This window comes from Coregonus clupeaformis, unplaced genomic scaffold (assembly GCF_020615455.1).
Source record: "Coregonus clupeaformis isolate EN_2021a unplaced genomic scaffold, ASM2061545v1 scaf0176, whole genome shotgun sequence".
Lineage (NCBI taxonomy): Eukaryota > Metazoa > Chordata > Actinopteri > Salmoniformes > Salmonidae > Coregonus > Coregonus clupeaformis.
Genome location: NW_025533631.1, coordinates 207,148 through 223,021, shown reverse-complemented (window position 1 = coordinate 223,021; position 15,874 = coordinate 207,148). Strand labels below are relative to the sequence as shown.

Here is a 15,874-nt window from a genome sequence, read left to right as displayed (position 1 = left end):
CAACTCTTGGAAGTGGAGTAGAGGAAGAGGGAGGGATGGAGGGGACTGCAGCTTTGTAGTTCATGGGTGTGAAAGTCCTGCTTTGAATGCATGTCTTGTCATCCCTGTGTTTAACATCTTGTTGCAAATTCCGGAAACTAGTGGCAAATTTGTCAAAATACAGCCCCAAATACATACCAAATTTTGAGATTTTAATTTATGTAACCTATCACACATAGGCCCACTTCAGTGATCATTTACATTAAATACTTTTTTTTAAAGACATTTGTTTTGCTTTAGTAGCAACAACAAAATCCCAATACATTCCATGCAATAATTCTGATTTATGTTTATCATTGCATAGCCTGCAGAACCAACAGTTAATTCATCTCAATAGTGGCTGGCTGTTTAGATGCCAATATTCGTACTTTCTAGAAATGTATCTAGCTAGCTATATAGGTTGAATTTATGTTTGTTTATTGTAATGACTTAGAATATTTACTTATCAAATGAACGATTAATAAGCAGTGGAGCAATTGGAATCTATTTTAAACAGGGTATGTGAAGCCAGCTCTCTGGAGTCCTCATTTTCAAAACAAATCAAATCATGGCGGCCCGCGTTAGATGGAGTTTTCTACAGTTGATTCGGTCACGAAATACATCTCATTTTAGGTTTGAGTTTCAACATTTTCTATTAAATTAACAGTTCTGCTTAGGTATACCAACTTAATGAACGCCTTGCTGTGATTTCAGCACGATTGGCTGCCAATGTCGTTAGGAAATAAGCTAAGGTTGACCATACTAGCTAACGACGTTACAGTAGCTAAATGCTAACTGCAACATCGTCGATGTCAAACCTAGTCCCAGCCTAATCCCATCATCATGTTGCGCAGCTGAAATGTCCCACATTTTATAAATCATAAAGTTCAGTCTGCAATCACGGTGGGCCATGAAGTATAACAAGAACTCTGTTTACCTGGGTCTTCTGTAGTTAGCTAGCTAAACCCATCAGCATCTTGATTGAGTGAATAGCTAACTTTTTGAGTACCTAGCGAACGACGTTAGCTAGCTAATGTATCTATCTAAAACTATTCCCAGTTTTGTTTTGCAGTCTGGTCATTGAGGCATCGACTAGTCAGTGTCACCGCACAACCATAGGTATCTAGCTGATTTATCGTTTCTTTGCTTTTTGACAGTCTCAAGTTAGATTTTGCAAGGCCAACCGAAGTAACAGGTTTGGAAGGATAAACCCACTCTGTTTAACGAATGTCCGACCATCTAAATACATGACATGTACTGTCTGTTATAGGTTTCCAATTAAGATGAGAAACCAGTTCCACACACAATGTATTGGCCATAACTTCAGAAAAGTTCAAATTCTGCCTCTGACTGGATCCACACAGTCTGCAGGTGAGAAACCGTCCTTTTTGATCTCATTCACATTTACTAACTAGAAGAACCACATTCAAAGGGTACAGTTGTCATGTTTTCTGTAGTATATACAGAGTAGGCCTACTAGCTAGTGGAACTACAGGTAACTGCCAAAATAAAGGAAACACTTGCTTAAATGTGGGATGCAAAGTATATTGAAAGCAGGTGCATCCACACAAGTGTGGTGCAGGAGTTATTCTCTTTGTGTGAATTTCTGGCAGACTAGACGCTGTGTTGCGTATTGCTGCCCTTCGCAGGTCGGAGGCCAGATTGCACATTTTGGTCCCCCCCAAAAAATGGGAAGTGGAAACTCTTAAATTGCACTCTCTAACCCTGCACCTATACACTATACCCAAAAACCCATCACATTTTTACATTACATTTTAGTCATTTAGCAGACGCTCTTATCCAGAGCGACTTACAGTTAGTGAGTGCATACATTATTTATTTTTCATACTGGCCCCCCGTGGGAAACGAACCCACAACCGTGGCGTTGCAAACGCCATGCTCTACCAACTGAGCTACATCCCTGCCGGCCATTCCCTCCCCTACCCCGGACGACGCTGGGCCAATTGTGCGCCGCCCCATGGGTCTCCCGGTCGCGGCCGGCTATGACAGAGCCTGGATTCGAACCAGGATCTCTAGTGGCCTTAGACCACTGCGCCACTCGGGAGATCACCCTATCCCATCCCACTACTTTGGCCCTAATATCCGGCCTGGGAGGATGGAACCCCTTTTCTCAAAACTCCCTGTAGATCTTCTGCACTAAAATCTCTCTCACCCAAATATTTTTCTGTGGCTGCAACTACCACATCTATGTTCTGTGATTTCCACTCCATCAGTGCAGTGCAGTTGATCACCATGGCTATAAACGCAAGAAATCCAACCTTACTAAAAAAAACATCCTCTCTGGCTCTCCCTTCAGGCCTACTCACCTTTGGACTGTCCTCTAGTCCAGGGGTGTCAAACTCATTTTAGCTCAGGGGCCACATGGAGGAAAATCTATTCCCAAGTGGGCCGGACCGGAAAAATCATGGTATATATAACTTAAAAACAACAACTTCAGATTGTTTTCTTTGTTTTAATACGATCAACATACAACATAAAGCTGGAGCCTGAGGACAGTGTGTCCAAAATAGTACAAGCACAACATCACTATTAATCATAAAACACGTCAAGTTTATTTGAAAATTCTAAAGAAAAATAACACACAAACACACAATGCCTCAGTGATTAACAGAACTGTTTCACAGATCACAGAACTATATCAGGGTGTCATTTCTCAGGCAGAAATGTAGATAAAAATAATGAAATCCTGTTCCCCAAACAAGTGCAAGAACCACAGAGTCAAGAATAGGTTAAATATACAAATAAAATAAATTAAAAACAATAGCACATCAACATAAAAACATATAAACATAAATCTGAAAGCGTTGCTCAAACTCCCGTAACAGTCCCGTTATTTTATCTTTGAACTGCTTCATGTCTGCCACATGTTGGGTCGCGCACAAATTTTTCAGACAGGGGAAGTGAGCTGCATCACCACCGGCAAGTTGCGTCTCCCACAATGACAGCTTCAACTTGAAAGAACGTATGCTGTCATAATACTGCGTGACAACTTTGTTGCGCCCTTGCAGCTGTTTGTTCAAGTTATTCAGGTGCTCTGTAACATCCACCATAAATGCAAGGTCCTGCATCCATTCTGCGGAATGAAATTCTAACACTGGTTTGCCCTTTTCTTCCATGAACTGTTCAATTTCTTCTCGTAAATCAAAGAAACGCCTCAGCACAGCACCTCGGCTTAACCATCTTACCTCAGTGTGGTATGGCAGGCCATAGATGTGGTCTTTCTCTCTGAGAAGGCTGTCAAACTTTTGGTGATTCAGGCTTCTGGATCGGATGAAATTAACAGTTTGGATGACCACCTTCATGACGTTATCCATCTTTAATGACTTGCAACACAAAGCCTCCTGGTGCAAAATACAGTGAAAAGTCAAAAAATCACGTCCTCCATTTGCAGATTGCACTTTCTCTCTGAACTTTGTCACAACGCCTGCTTTTTTCCCGATCATTGAGGGCGCACCATCTGTAGCCAGGCTGACAGCGCGGGACCAGTCCACTCCGACCCTGTCCAGCGCGCCGACGAGTGCGGTAAAAATATCAGCTGCTGTTGTTGTATCTGTCATCGGCACCAACTCCACGAACTCCTCGGTGACGGTCAATGTGTCATCAACTCCGCGGATGAAAATGGCCAATTGTGCAACATCTGTAATGTCCGTGCTTTCATCAATTGCAACCGAAAACGCAATAAATGACTTTACTTTTTGCTTCAACTGGCTGTCCAAATCCACTGAAAGATCGGAAATCCTGTCTGCAACTGTGTTTCTTGTCAGGCTGATATTTGCAAAAGCCTGCCGCTTTTCAGGGCATACAATCTCCGCTGCCTTCTTCATGCATGTTTTTACAAATTCACCCTCACTAAATGGTTTTGAAGCCACTGCGATTTCATTAGCAATGAGGTAGCTAGCTTTCACTGCAGCGTCACTGATGTCTCGGCTGTGAGTAAACACAGACTGCTGTTTCTTCAGACCCGCCAACAGTTCATTCACCTTCTCTCATCTCCGCTGTCCTTGAAAGTTGTCATATTTGTCGGCATGAAGACTCACATAGTGGCGACGAAGGTTATATTCTTTCAGCACTGCAACATGCTCTGAACACACCAAACATACAGCTTTCCCATTCAATTCCGTGAAGAAATAGGATGACCATTTTTCTTGGAACACTCTGCACTCTGCGTCCACTTTTCTCTTTTTTGACAGAGACATATTGGGGCAATGAGGGTGCCAAAGCACATCATGTTAAAAGTAGAAGCCGTAATAAATATCGCGGGCAAAACAAAGTAGCTCATTGGCTGCACGTGCTTGACCTACTTGCTCTGCCCCGGTATAAACAGCTGGTAGAGCACGGCGCTTGTAACCCCAAGGTAGTGGGTTCGATCCCCGGGACCACCCATACACAAAAATGTATGCACGCATGACTGTAAGTCGCTTTGGATAAAAGCGTCTGCTAAATGGCATATTATTATTATTTATTATTATAAACAGTTTGCTTGCTTAACACAATTGCTATTGCGCCATCCAGTGGACGCAATTGGAACAGCAGTTTATTTTATTGAAAAACGTCCGCGGGCCGGACGTTTGACACCCCTGCTCTAGTCTCTTCACTGCCTCACTCAAACTCAACTGGTCTCACTTCGGCTCCCCAGCTGCAAGGGCGCCCCCACAGTTGACACAGTGCTTTCTTTATCCCAACTTTATACTACCACTGACTATGCCCTCCTGCACATTTCTCACATTGTGGGATCTCCTTTCTACACACTGCTGCAACATGTCTGAATCCTTGGTACCTAAAGCACCGTAGCGGGTTCGGAACATAGGCCCTCACAGAATAGCAAATATAACCTAACCTGACCTTATCAGGTAGAAACTCTCTGTCAAAGCTCAACGAGACAGACAGGGCATTCTCAGTTTCATTGCTCAACGCTATCCCCCGGTCATCCCTTTGAGCATGATACAGGTTGAGCCCCGAGACACGTGATGCACAGTGCCTGCTGCCTCTGGGCAGAGGATGCAGAAAAAATCTAAACAATTCCACTTTTCAAAACTTTCAAAGATGTAACCGCTCCCAGTTTGTCCTTTATCGAGCATGAAACAATGTACGGTTTGGGCAAAAAGCAGGAATCCACCTTTTCCAAAAAATCTCACTCCTACCGGTCCAAAATCATCTCTGATAGGACTCCCATGGCAAACACTGAAAGTATCTACCACACCTGTAGCCGCAGGTACTTCATCCTGGTCTGGCTCAACTTCAGAGCACTCACTACTGCCGACTGATGTTCTCAAGAGCGCAAGTAGATTTATAGGTAATTGTACTTGGTTTGTATTCAGGAGAAGAAGGTGGGAACTCAGGAGACAAAGGATTGAACAAAGGTTTGTAATCAGGAGACGTAGGTCTGTACTTAGTGTCATTTTTACGCGTTCGTGTCATCACATCCTGGTTCCCGAGTTAATTAAGCAATTAACATCCCATCATGCTTAGGGTCATGTATAAAAATGCCCAGTTGCCCATCATTTTGGCTACCATGGCTAGAAGAAGAGATCTCGGTGCCTTTGAAAGAGGGGTCTCAATGGAGCATAGGGGGATTAACGGGGTGTGTGTGTCTCAGTCACCAGATCTCAACCCAATTGAACAGTTATGGGAGATTCTGGAGCAGCGCCTGAGAAAGCGTTCTCTACCACCACCATCAACAAAACACCAAATGAATTTCTCATGGAAGAATGGTGTCGCATCCCTCCAATAGAGTTCCAGACACTTGTAGAATCTATGCCAAGGCCCGTGGTGGCCCAACGCTCTATTAAGACACTTTGTTGGTGTTTCCTTTATTTTGGCAGTTACCTGTAGCTATATGCTCTAATGATTGCGGTTACAGTTGTATTGATAACAATATAGATTTATTGATGTATAATGTATTGAGTGTCCAGGAGGACAAATTATGGGAATAGGATAGGTTGACTCTTTTTATTTTGTAAGTATTTTTTTTACTGTAGGGATTACTGTTGTTTTCTTGTGTTTTGTCTATATTGTGTCTATTCCATCGGGGACCACGTTGGAAACAAGTGGAATCGCTTTAATGTGTTATTCCCTGGGTTGTACTCAGTGCATCTTTTCCCCAATCAATCAATCAATCAATCAATCATTCCATTGTGTTTCAGTGCGACACTTGTCAATTCAGACACAGGACACTCCAAACCCCCGGAGCTTGAAGTTCCTCCCTGGTAAGCCTGTGTTGGGGGCGGGGACCCTGGACTTCCCCTCTCCAAGCTCTGCAGAGTGCTCCTCCTTAGCCAGGTTAGTACTGTTGTTGGTTAACAGGGCAAATTGTGTTGCAACATTTGCCTTTTTAGGAGCAATTGGAAATATGAACAATGAGCAGTAACCATGACAAAACCAGACAGTATGAATAAACTCAGGTTTTCCAACGTGAATCACAAATTGTTCTCAAAACATCAGCTTGTTTGATTTTCAGAGTGTGTGAGAACCAGTGACATTTGTACATGAACTGCTGTAGGAGAACTTGAACCGAAGATAATAATTTGTGCTCTAGGAACGTATTTCTTAGAGGTTTACTGTACTGACTAGCGTAAGTTACAGTTTTGTGCATGCCTCAAGTAAAAATAAATAGCAAAGTGCAATGTGCTTCTCCACTGTTTGTTGACCCCCTTTGGTTTCCATAGGAACCTGTTTGAAATCGAAGGAGTGAAAAGTGTGTTCTATGGCCCTGACTTCATCACAGTGACCAAGGTACCCAATAAGTAAAGTTTAAACCTTCATTTACCAACCCTATCCATTTACTCTGGGATATGGTGTGCATTTAGACCATGATGACTGAATGGATCATGTCACAAATACAATTTAACATTTTCTGATTCAATTCATGGGCTATGTTCCAATTTTCGACATTCTCCCAAATTGTGCACTTGCACAATCCTTGTCATTGATTTAAAAACATAGGATTGGTATAAGCATTGGCAAGAGTGAGTTTTCACCATTGCTAAATCCATGCAAGAAAGTGTGCAAGTGCACACTTCGGGAGAAGGGTGGGGAATCGGGACAAAGCCATGTTGATTTACTAACAGGCCTTTGCATGTTTTGTCTTGCCCTTGCCAGGCAGATGACGATGTGGAGTGGACAGACATCAAGCACCATGTCATGGATGCCATCACTAAGTTCTTTGACAGTGGAGACCCCATAACCACGGGGGTGACCCACCATGAGAGCAGTGAGTATGACAGGAACAACACTCTTCTTCATATGGGTGTTGAGGGTCAATCTTCCCACGGGGGGCCAGTATAAAAAAATATGTATTCACTAACTGTAAGTCGCTCTGGATAAGAGCGTCTGCTAAATGACTAAAATAAAAAAATAAAAAATAAAAATAATCTGTACTGTACTGTCATCTTGATAAATCGCATACATATAATGAAAATGTTTTTTTTTGTATTATGAATTTAAGACTTCACCATGCTGTTCCTGTCTTAGGTCACTCTGAAGATGATGATGAAATTGTTTCAATGATTAAGGAGCTTCTAGATACACGGATCAGGTAAAGTTTCAGTGGGGTCTGAAATTATTGACACTGTTGATAAAGATAAGCAAAAATGACTGTACAAAATAAATAATTATAATATTGAGCCATGTATGCAAAAACAAAAGGGAACTTATATTATTTTGTACTAATACAACTGCTCAGAGAAAGAGATTTTGTTTAAAAAGTAATCATTGTTTTTCTCAAAAAAACAGGGGCCAAATTTATTGACACCCTTGTTTTCAATACCTTTCAAGGATAATGGCATTGAGCGTTTTTCTAAAATGTTTTATGAGATTTGAGAACCCATTGGGAGGGATCTTGGACCATTCCTCCATACAGAATCTTTCCAGATCCTTGATATCCTTCATCTGCGCTTATGGACTGCTCTCTTCAATTCAAACCACAGGTTTTCACTAGGATGGCCATTGCAAAATGTTGATATTGTGGTCAATTAAACATTTTAGTGGATTTCGATGTGCTCTGGGTTATTATCTTGCTGGAAGATCCACTTGTGCCCAAGTTGCAGCCTCCTGGCAGAGGCAACCAGGTTTTTGGCTAAAATGTCCTGGTACTGGGTAAAGTTCATGATGCCGTTGACCTTAACAAGGGCCCCATGGGCCTCCCGAGTGGGGTCTGCATCGCAGTGTTGCAGCGTCACTACAGCCTGGGGTTCGATCCCAGGCTGTGTCATTACCGGCCGTGACCGGGAGTCCCATAGGGCGGCGCACAATTGGCCCAGCGTCGTCCGGGTTAGGAGAGGGTTTGGCCATAAGGGCTTTACTTGGCTCATCGCGCTCTAGTGACTCCTTTTGGCGGGCCGGGTGCCTGCAGGCTGACTTCGGTCGTCAGTTGAACGGTGTTTCCTCTGACACATTGGTGCAGCAGGCTTCTGGGTTAAGCAAGCGGGTGTTAAGAAGCTCGGTTTGTCGGAGGACGCATGACTCGACCTTCACCTCTTCCGAGCCTGTTGGGGAGTTGCAGCGATGAGACAAGAACGTAATCACAAAATTGGGGAGAAAAATAAAGGCCCCAGGACCAGTGGAAGCAAAATAACCCCATAACATCAAATATCCACCACCATATGCATCTTTCTTTCGACGCAATACCCACAACTTGTGTACGTAGCCAAAGAGCTCTATTTTCATGTCATCCAACCAAAGTAAATGCCTGGAGTTTGCTAAACAACATTGGCACTTGGATTGGAACCGGTGCTATGGTCAGATTACACGAAAATAGAGCTATTTGGCCATGCACACCAGTGGTGGGTTTTGCGTTAAAAGAAAGATGCATATGGTGGTGGATCTTTGATGTTACAGGGTTATTTTGCTTCCACTGGTCCTGGGGCCCTTGTTAAAGGTAGATTCAGCGATTATAACATAGATGCAGAACGTAAACAGCATAGTGGGTCATGCTGTGAACAGTGTGAAGCGAACCCATATCAAGGGTGCCAATAATTTCGGACCTGAATGTATATAGTGTTTTCGGTCATAATCATAAAAGATCATGAGATTTTAATCCCACCCCTAGCTACTCTCAGCCCATTCCACCTATCTCCGTAGACCACCCTCAGGCAGATTGTTTGGGCACTGAAGTTGTTCCACAAACAAATTATAGAAGTGATGTTGATATGAAATAAAGACTATAGTAATATTATCTTCAAGGACAGCTCAGTACAAATTCTCCCATCCCCTTCCCCCTCTTAAACCTCTCCTCTTCTTCCTCCTTCCTCCCCTCCATTCTTCTCTCCCTCCTAGTTTTTAATAACAATTGTAATAATACCTGTTATGTTGTTCAATGACAAATACACTAACCTAATAAACCCTCCCATCTCCCACAGGCCCACAGTGATGGAGGATGGCGGTGATATAATATTTAAGGGCTTTGAGAACGGCACGGTAAAGCTGAAGCTGGTTGGCTCGTGCACCGGCTGCCCCAGCTCCACTGACACCCTGAAGAATGGCATCCAGAACATGCTGCAGTTCTACATCCCGGAGGTGGATGACGTGGAACAGGTGAGAGGCAGAAAGGAGAGGGAGAATGGAGAGAGAGCGAGAAGGAGGGAGGGAGGGACAGGGAGGAGGGGAAGAAGAGAGTGAGAAGGAGGAGGGAGAAACCCATAGAGAGGCAGAATGAGGATAAATGGAGAACGTGAGGAGGGAGGGACAGACGGGGAAGAGGGGAACAGCATTAAGCTTAGTTATGTCTGTCAGTTATTGATAGATGGATTTGTATGTTTAATGTAATGACTAAAATATTCCACCCCGATACTGTATAACTGTGTAAACTGTGTTAGAGTTATAAGACAATAAAACCACTAACAGGGAAGGGGGCCTAGAAACTGTTAAACAGGCCGCCTAAAGGTGGGCGGAGCAAGGTCCTTTTTGTGTACGCATATAAAAATACTGTTCTTTTTAGCGGGAGAGCTCTCTGAATAAACCTGATAATTGTATACTGAGACTGTCTGATTCATTGAACTGGAGCTTTACAACCTTCAGGACTCAGACAGAGATATTGAAAAGTTCAGTTAGAACATTTGAGATAGAAATTCTCGTGACAGTTATAGCTGTTCTTTTTGTTTTGTTTCTGTAGGTGGAAGATGAAGTGGATCATGTCAACGCAAACGTTTTCACAGAGTTGGAACGCAAGTTAGGAGACATATAAAACTACTGTCGCTGTTGTCTTTCATTTACTCAAATACTGTATATGCACCTGTTACAATGAAGCAAGACCACATACTGGCGCTTACACTACCGGTCAAAAGTTTTAGAACACCTACTCATTCAAGGGTTTTTATTTTTATTTTTACTATTTTCTACATTGTAGAATAATAGTGATGACATCAAAACAATGAAATAACACATATGGAATCATGTAGTAACCAAAAAAGTGTTAAACAAATCAAAATATATTTGAGATTTGAGATTTTTCAAATAGCCACCCTTTGCCTTGATGACAGCTTTGCACACTCTTGGCATTCTCTCAACCAGCTTAACCTGGAATGCTTTTCCAACAGTCTTGAAGGAGTTCCCACATATGCTGAGCACTTGTTGGCTGCTTTTCCTTCACTCTGCGGTCCGACTCATCCCAAACCATCTCAATTTGGTTGAGGTCGGGGGATTGTGGATGCCAGGTCATCTGATGCAGCACTCCATCACGCTCCTTCTTGGTAAAATAGCCCTTACACAGCCTGGAGGTGTGTTGGGTCATTGTCCTGTTGAAAAACAAATAATAGTCCCATTAAGCCCAAACCAGATGGGATGGGGTATCGCTGCAGAATGCTGTGGTAGCCATGCTGGTTAAGTGTGCCTTAAATTCTAAATAAATCACAGAGAGTGTCACCAGCAAACACCCCCACACAATAACACCTCCTACTCCATGCTTTATGGTGGGAAATACACATGCGGAGATCATCCGTTCACCCACACCGCGTCTCACAAAGACACTGCGGTTTGAACCAAAAATGTCAAATTTGTAATTCCACAAATTAACTTTTAAGAAGGAAAACCTGTTAATTGAAATGCATTCCAGGTGACTACCTCATGAAGCTGGTTGAGAGAATGCCAAGAGTTTGCAAAGCTGTCATCAAGGCAAAGTGGCTATTTGAAGAATCTCAAATATAAAATATATTTTAATTTGTTTAACACTTTTTTGGTTACTACATGATTCCATATGTGTTATTTCATAGTTTTGATGTCTTCACTATTATTCTACAATGTAGAAAATAGTAAAAACCCTTGAATGAGTAGGTGTTCTTAAACTTTTGACCGGTAGTGTATATTACAATGTAAAACTTTTGACCGGTAGTGGATACTGTCTGTCACTTCCATTGGAAAGGCTGAAAACTCTGAAGATGGCTTTCATGTTGTTATAGTTTTGATATTTCTCTGCAGGTTGATTTACAGTGATTTACTTTACATGTTTTTGAAAATAGTATTTTCTGATGAAAAGGACCTTCTGTGATGGTTTGAGTTTTAAGGGATATGGTTTATATCTATCCCTAGGCCAAGCATGACCAATTGTTTATATGAAAATGTATGATTACAAGATATTACCCAATTACAACTACTAAATTATTTTGCTGTATTTGTTTCTTTGTGAATACATTGTTTAGAAATCTACACACAGTAATCACATTTTTGGCATGGGCACATTTATATTTAATCTCTCGTGGACAGACTACGTAAACAAATGGTACCGTAGCTCTGTCATGATACAATGGGATAACGAGCAGCATTAGTTACGGTGCTCAGGTTTTTCATCACTGGTTATTTAGACAAATCCCGATTTTGCAGGTGTTAGCATCGTTCAAATTTTGGAAGGGGAGTGTCATGAGCACTCTCTCTCCCTGGTAGCAACATTAATTGCATTCAATTATCTTCCACTCTGCTCACCTCCCTCTCTCTACTCAGCCTAACTAGCTCCACCTGCCCTGCTCTGCTCTTGTTACCTGGCCAGCTGCACTGCATTTCCCACTCACCATCCTCACCTTGCCTCACTCTGTTCTAATTACTCTGCCAGCTGAACTGCATTTCCCCACTACCTCTCCCAGTATATCAAGCCCTGGTTTTCAGCCAAGCCCTGTCAGATCGTCTTCAAACCCGGACCAGTAACCTGCCTGTCTGCGCTCTGACTCCTGTTTGTGATACCGATCCTTTCTTGACTGCCTCCTTGTTCTACTGCCCCGTCTATCCCAACCTGCCTTCTGGACCTCGACTACTCTCCGATCTTCAGCCCCTCCGGTAACTCGTTTCTGCCTTCTGTCTCTCACCACGATATTTGCCCAGCCCTGATCTGTACTTCTGCCTGCCATTCATATTGCTGTTGTGTGTGTGTGTTCCCCCAGGTCTCCGACCACCAGATGAGCGTGCCCAGACGTTTCACCACCCTCAGCCCGATACGCCGCTCCATCACTGGGGAACACACACACTAAGCACTTGGACTGGACACCCCCGGACATTTGGTGACCCCCGAGCACAGGTACCCACAGGAGGACCCTGAAAGACCCCTGACACCCCTGGGACTCCTCTTCCCGCCTGTAACCTTGAATAAAGAACTCTGAATTTGAACTTGCGCTCTTGGGTCCTCTTCTGTTCGTGACAGAACGATCTGACCATCATGGACCCAGCGCACTCCCCTGACCACGATGGAGGAAGAGCCAGAGAGGACTGCCCTACAGCGACTGGAACGCTCTGAGGGAGACATAAATCGGATGGCTGGCGACATCGCTTCCCTTCTCCAGCTATTCAACCAGCAGCAACAACAGTTCCAACTGCAGCAACAACAGCTAGCCCAAGCCCTGCAACTACTCTCAAGCCCGGCTACTCCACCTGCACCCCCCTGGTCCTTTTGTTCCTGTACCACCGATACTCCTTCATCCCTCCGCTGGAGGTCCCAATGCTGCAGGCCCGGCAGTGCTGCCACCAGATCCCCACGCTCCTGAACCAAGGATTGGGAACCCGGAACGTTTTGATGGCAACCAGAAGCAAGTAAGACCATTCTTGAGCAGCTGCCGAATCCAGTTTGCACTACAGCCCAGGACTTTCTCAACAGAGGGAGCCAAGGTGGGGTATGTCATCACACATCTCACCGGTCGAGCTCGGTTGTGGGGAACGGCGAATTCGACCGGCAAACCCCAGCCTGTGCCTCCTTCAGTGCCTTTGAGGAGGAGATGTTAAAGGTCTTTGACCTAGGCTCGCCAACAGCCGAAGCGTCACAAGCTCTGCTCACCATCCGTCAGGGCAATCGGACAGTGGCAGACTTCTCCATTGACTTTCGTACCCTGGCCAGTCAAAGCTCGTTTAACCCAGAGGCACTGGTGCAAGCCTTCCTCCATAGCCTGGCGGACTATATCAAGGACGAGCTTGTTTCCCATGACCCGCCCTCAACGCTTGATGCCGCCATTGACCTTGCCGTTCGCATTGACCGCCGTATACAGACCCGGAGGAGGGAGAAGGGCCGTCTCAGTCAACCTGCCATCCGTACTCGGGTCGATACCGCTTCTGTCCAGCCCCTGCCTGTCAAGTCCCATAGCCAACTCAATCAGCCTGAGCCCATGGAGATTGGCCGTGCCTCTCTGACTCCCGAGGAGCGTCGGCGCCGTCTAAGCTCCAACCTTTGCCTCTACTGTGGTGGCGAGAATCACCGTGTCGCTACTTGTCCGGCAAAAGCCGCAGCTCACCAGGTGTAGGGGAGATCCGGGTGAGCTCAACAAGCCTTCAGTCTCCCTCCATCCGAAAGACCCTGCTTCATCTCCGCCTTCAGCTTTCTGACAAGACTCATACATTGGCCGCCCTTGTGGATTCCGGAGCCGAAGCAAACATCATGGACCCTGAGCTTGCACAGCAACTGGGCGTGAACCATCATCAACTGACACAACCCATTCCTGCACGAGCCCTGGATGGGCATCATCTTGGCACTGTCACTCATATCTCCGCCCCTGTGACAATCCTGCTGTCAGGAAACCACCAGGAGTCCATCCAGTTTCACCTCCTACACTCACCTGGCCAACCACTCATTCTTGGATACCCGTGGCTCCGTCAGCACAACCCCCCACATCGACTGGGAGACAGGAACAGTCCGTGAGTGGGGAAGGAGTTGTCACCAGACCTGTTTAAGGGGGGGCCACCCTGCCCGTTCACCGGGAAGGATCTAGCGCTACCTCCGACATATCCAATGTTCCGGCCTGTTACCACAGCCTGAAAGAGGTGTTCAACAAATCCAAGGCGACATCTCTACCCCCCACACAGACCCTATGACTGCGCGATTGATCTCCTGCCTGGCACAGCACCTCCCAAGGGTCGTCTGTATTCACTGTCAGCCCCGGAAAGAAAGGCCATGGAGGACTACATTAATGACTCTCTTGCCTCCGGGGATAATTAGACCGTCGTCTTCCCCGCAGGAGCGGGATTCTTCTTTGTCGGCAAGAAGGACGGTTCTCTTCGTCCATGCATAGATTACCGGGGTCTGAACGACATCACGGTTAAGAATCGCTACCCACTGCCCTTACTTTCGTCTGCCTTCGAACTGCTGCAGGGAGCCACTGTATTCACTAAGCTGGACCTTCGCAATGCCTACCATCTGGTGCGGATGAGGGAGGGAGACGAATGGAAGACAGCGTTCAACACACCAACCGGCCACTATGAATATCTCGTCATGCCCTTCGGCCTCACCAATGCCCCAGCAGTTTTTCAAGCCCTAGTGAATGATATCCTCAGGGACATGCTAAATACGTTCGTATTTGTGTACCTTGACGATATTTTAATATTCTCAAAGACTCTGTCAGAACACACGCACCACGTCCGGTTGGTCCTGCGCCGCCTGCTGGAGAACTCTCTTTTCGTGAAGGCAGAGAGGTGCGAGTTCCATGCCAAGACCGTTTCATTCCTGGGGTATGTGGTGACCGAGGGCAGCATTCAGATGGATCTCACGAAGGTGTCGGCTGTCACTTCCTGGCCAGTTCCTGAGTCTCGGAAGAAGTTGCAACAGTTCCTGGGCTTTGCCAACTTTTATAGGAGATTCATCAGAAACTATAGCACAGTGGCTGCACCCCTCACGGCGCTAACCAGCACTAAACAACCGTACCAATGGACATCAGCTGCTGATAAGGCCTTCAATATCCTCAAGACATGTTTCACTTCTGCTCCCATCCTCCAGATGCCAGATGCAGCAAGGCAGTTTGTGGTGGAGGTAGATGCTTCGGACGTGGGAGTGGGTGCAGTGCTTTCTCAAAGAGCAGCTGAGGATGGCAAGATGCACCCCTGTGCCTTCTACTCCCGTCGGCTAACCCCTGCCGAATGCAACTACGACATTGGGAACCGCGAGCTGTTGGCTGTCAAGCTCGCCCCTTGAAGAATGGCGGCACTGGTTAGAGGGGTCAAAGGAACCATTCGTAGTGTGGACAGACCACAAGAACCTGGAGTATATCCAAACAGCCAGGAGGCTGAACTCCCGTCAACAGCGGTGGTCTCTGTTCTTTACGCGCTTCAATTTCACGCTCTCCTACCGCCCGGGATCTCGCAACATCAAACCTGATGCTCTTTCCCGGATGTTTCAGAAGGACGAGACCACCGCCATGACAGCTCCCATTCTTCCCAGCCACTTGGTCGTAGCGGCCCTCACCTGGGAGATCGAGAAGCAGGTCATGGAGGCTCTTCGGGACCAGCCAGGTCCAAGCACCAGCGCCCCCAACCGTCTGTTTGTTCCAGCAAATCTCAGGTCACCTGTGATTCAGTGGGGGCACGAATCCCGTCTGGCCTGTCATCCCGGCATCACTCGCACCCTTCATCTGGTCCGCCAGCGGTTCTGGTGGCGGGGGAT

At 45.6% G+C, this 15,874-nt stretch overlaps 1 protein-coding gene across 2 annotated transcripts; it reads left to right on the top strand.

Annotated features, from left to right (window-relative positions):
• Positions 1-458: 458 nt before the first annotated feature.
• Positions 459-10,375, top strand: LOC121583990 (NFU1 iron-sulfur cluster scaffold homolog, mitochondrial-like). 2 transcript variants are annotated; one of them, XM_041899836.1, is made up of 8 exons: positions 459-536; positions 1,289-1,389; positions 6,183-6,318; positions 6,705-6,771; positions 7,138-7,249; positions 7,510-7,573; positions 9,396-9,570; positions 10,148-10,375. In XM_041899836.1, exons 2-8 carry the CDS (start codon positions 1,302-1,304, stop codon positions 10,217-10,219), a joined length of 714 nt encoding a protein of 237 aa, XP_041755770.1. In that variant the 5' UTR covers positions 459-536; positions 1,289-1,301; the 3' UTR covers positions 10,220-10,375. The 2 variants fall into 2 exon arrangements, with proteins under 2 accessions (XP_041755770.1, XP_041755766.1); XM_041899832.1 differs by lacking the exon at positions 459-536 and adding an exon at positions 573-651.
• Positions 10,376-15,874: the final 5,499 nt, after the last annotated feature.

Excerpts from the sequence above, each read along its gene's own strand:
- LOC121583990 (XM_041899832.1), top strand. The coding sequence starts at position 587 with ATGGCGGCCCGCGTTAGATGGAGTTTTCTACAGTTGATTCGGTCACGA. Across the intron at positions 652-1,288 it reads CGAAATACATCTCATTTTAG|GTTTCCAATTAAGATGAGAA; the intron begins GTTTGAGTTTCA and ends TGTCTGTTATAG. Across the intron at positions 9,571-10,147 it reads AGGTGGATGACGTGGAACAG|GTGGAAGATGAAGTGGATCA; the intron begins GTGAGAGGCAGA and ends TTGTTTCTGTAG.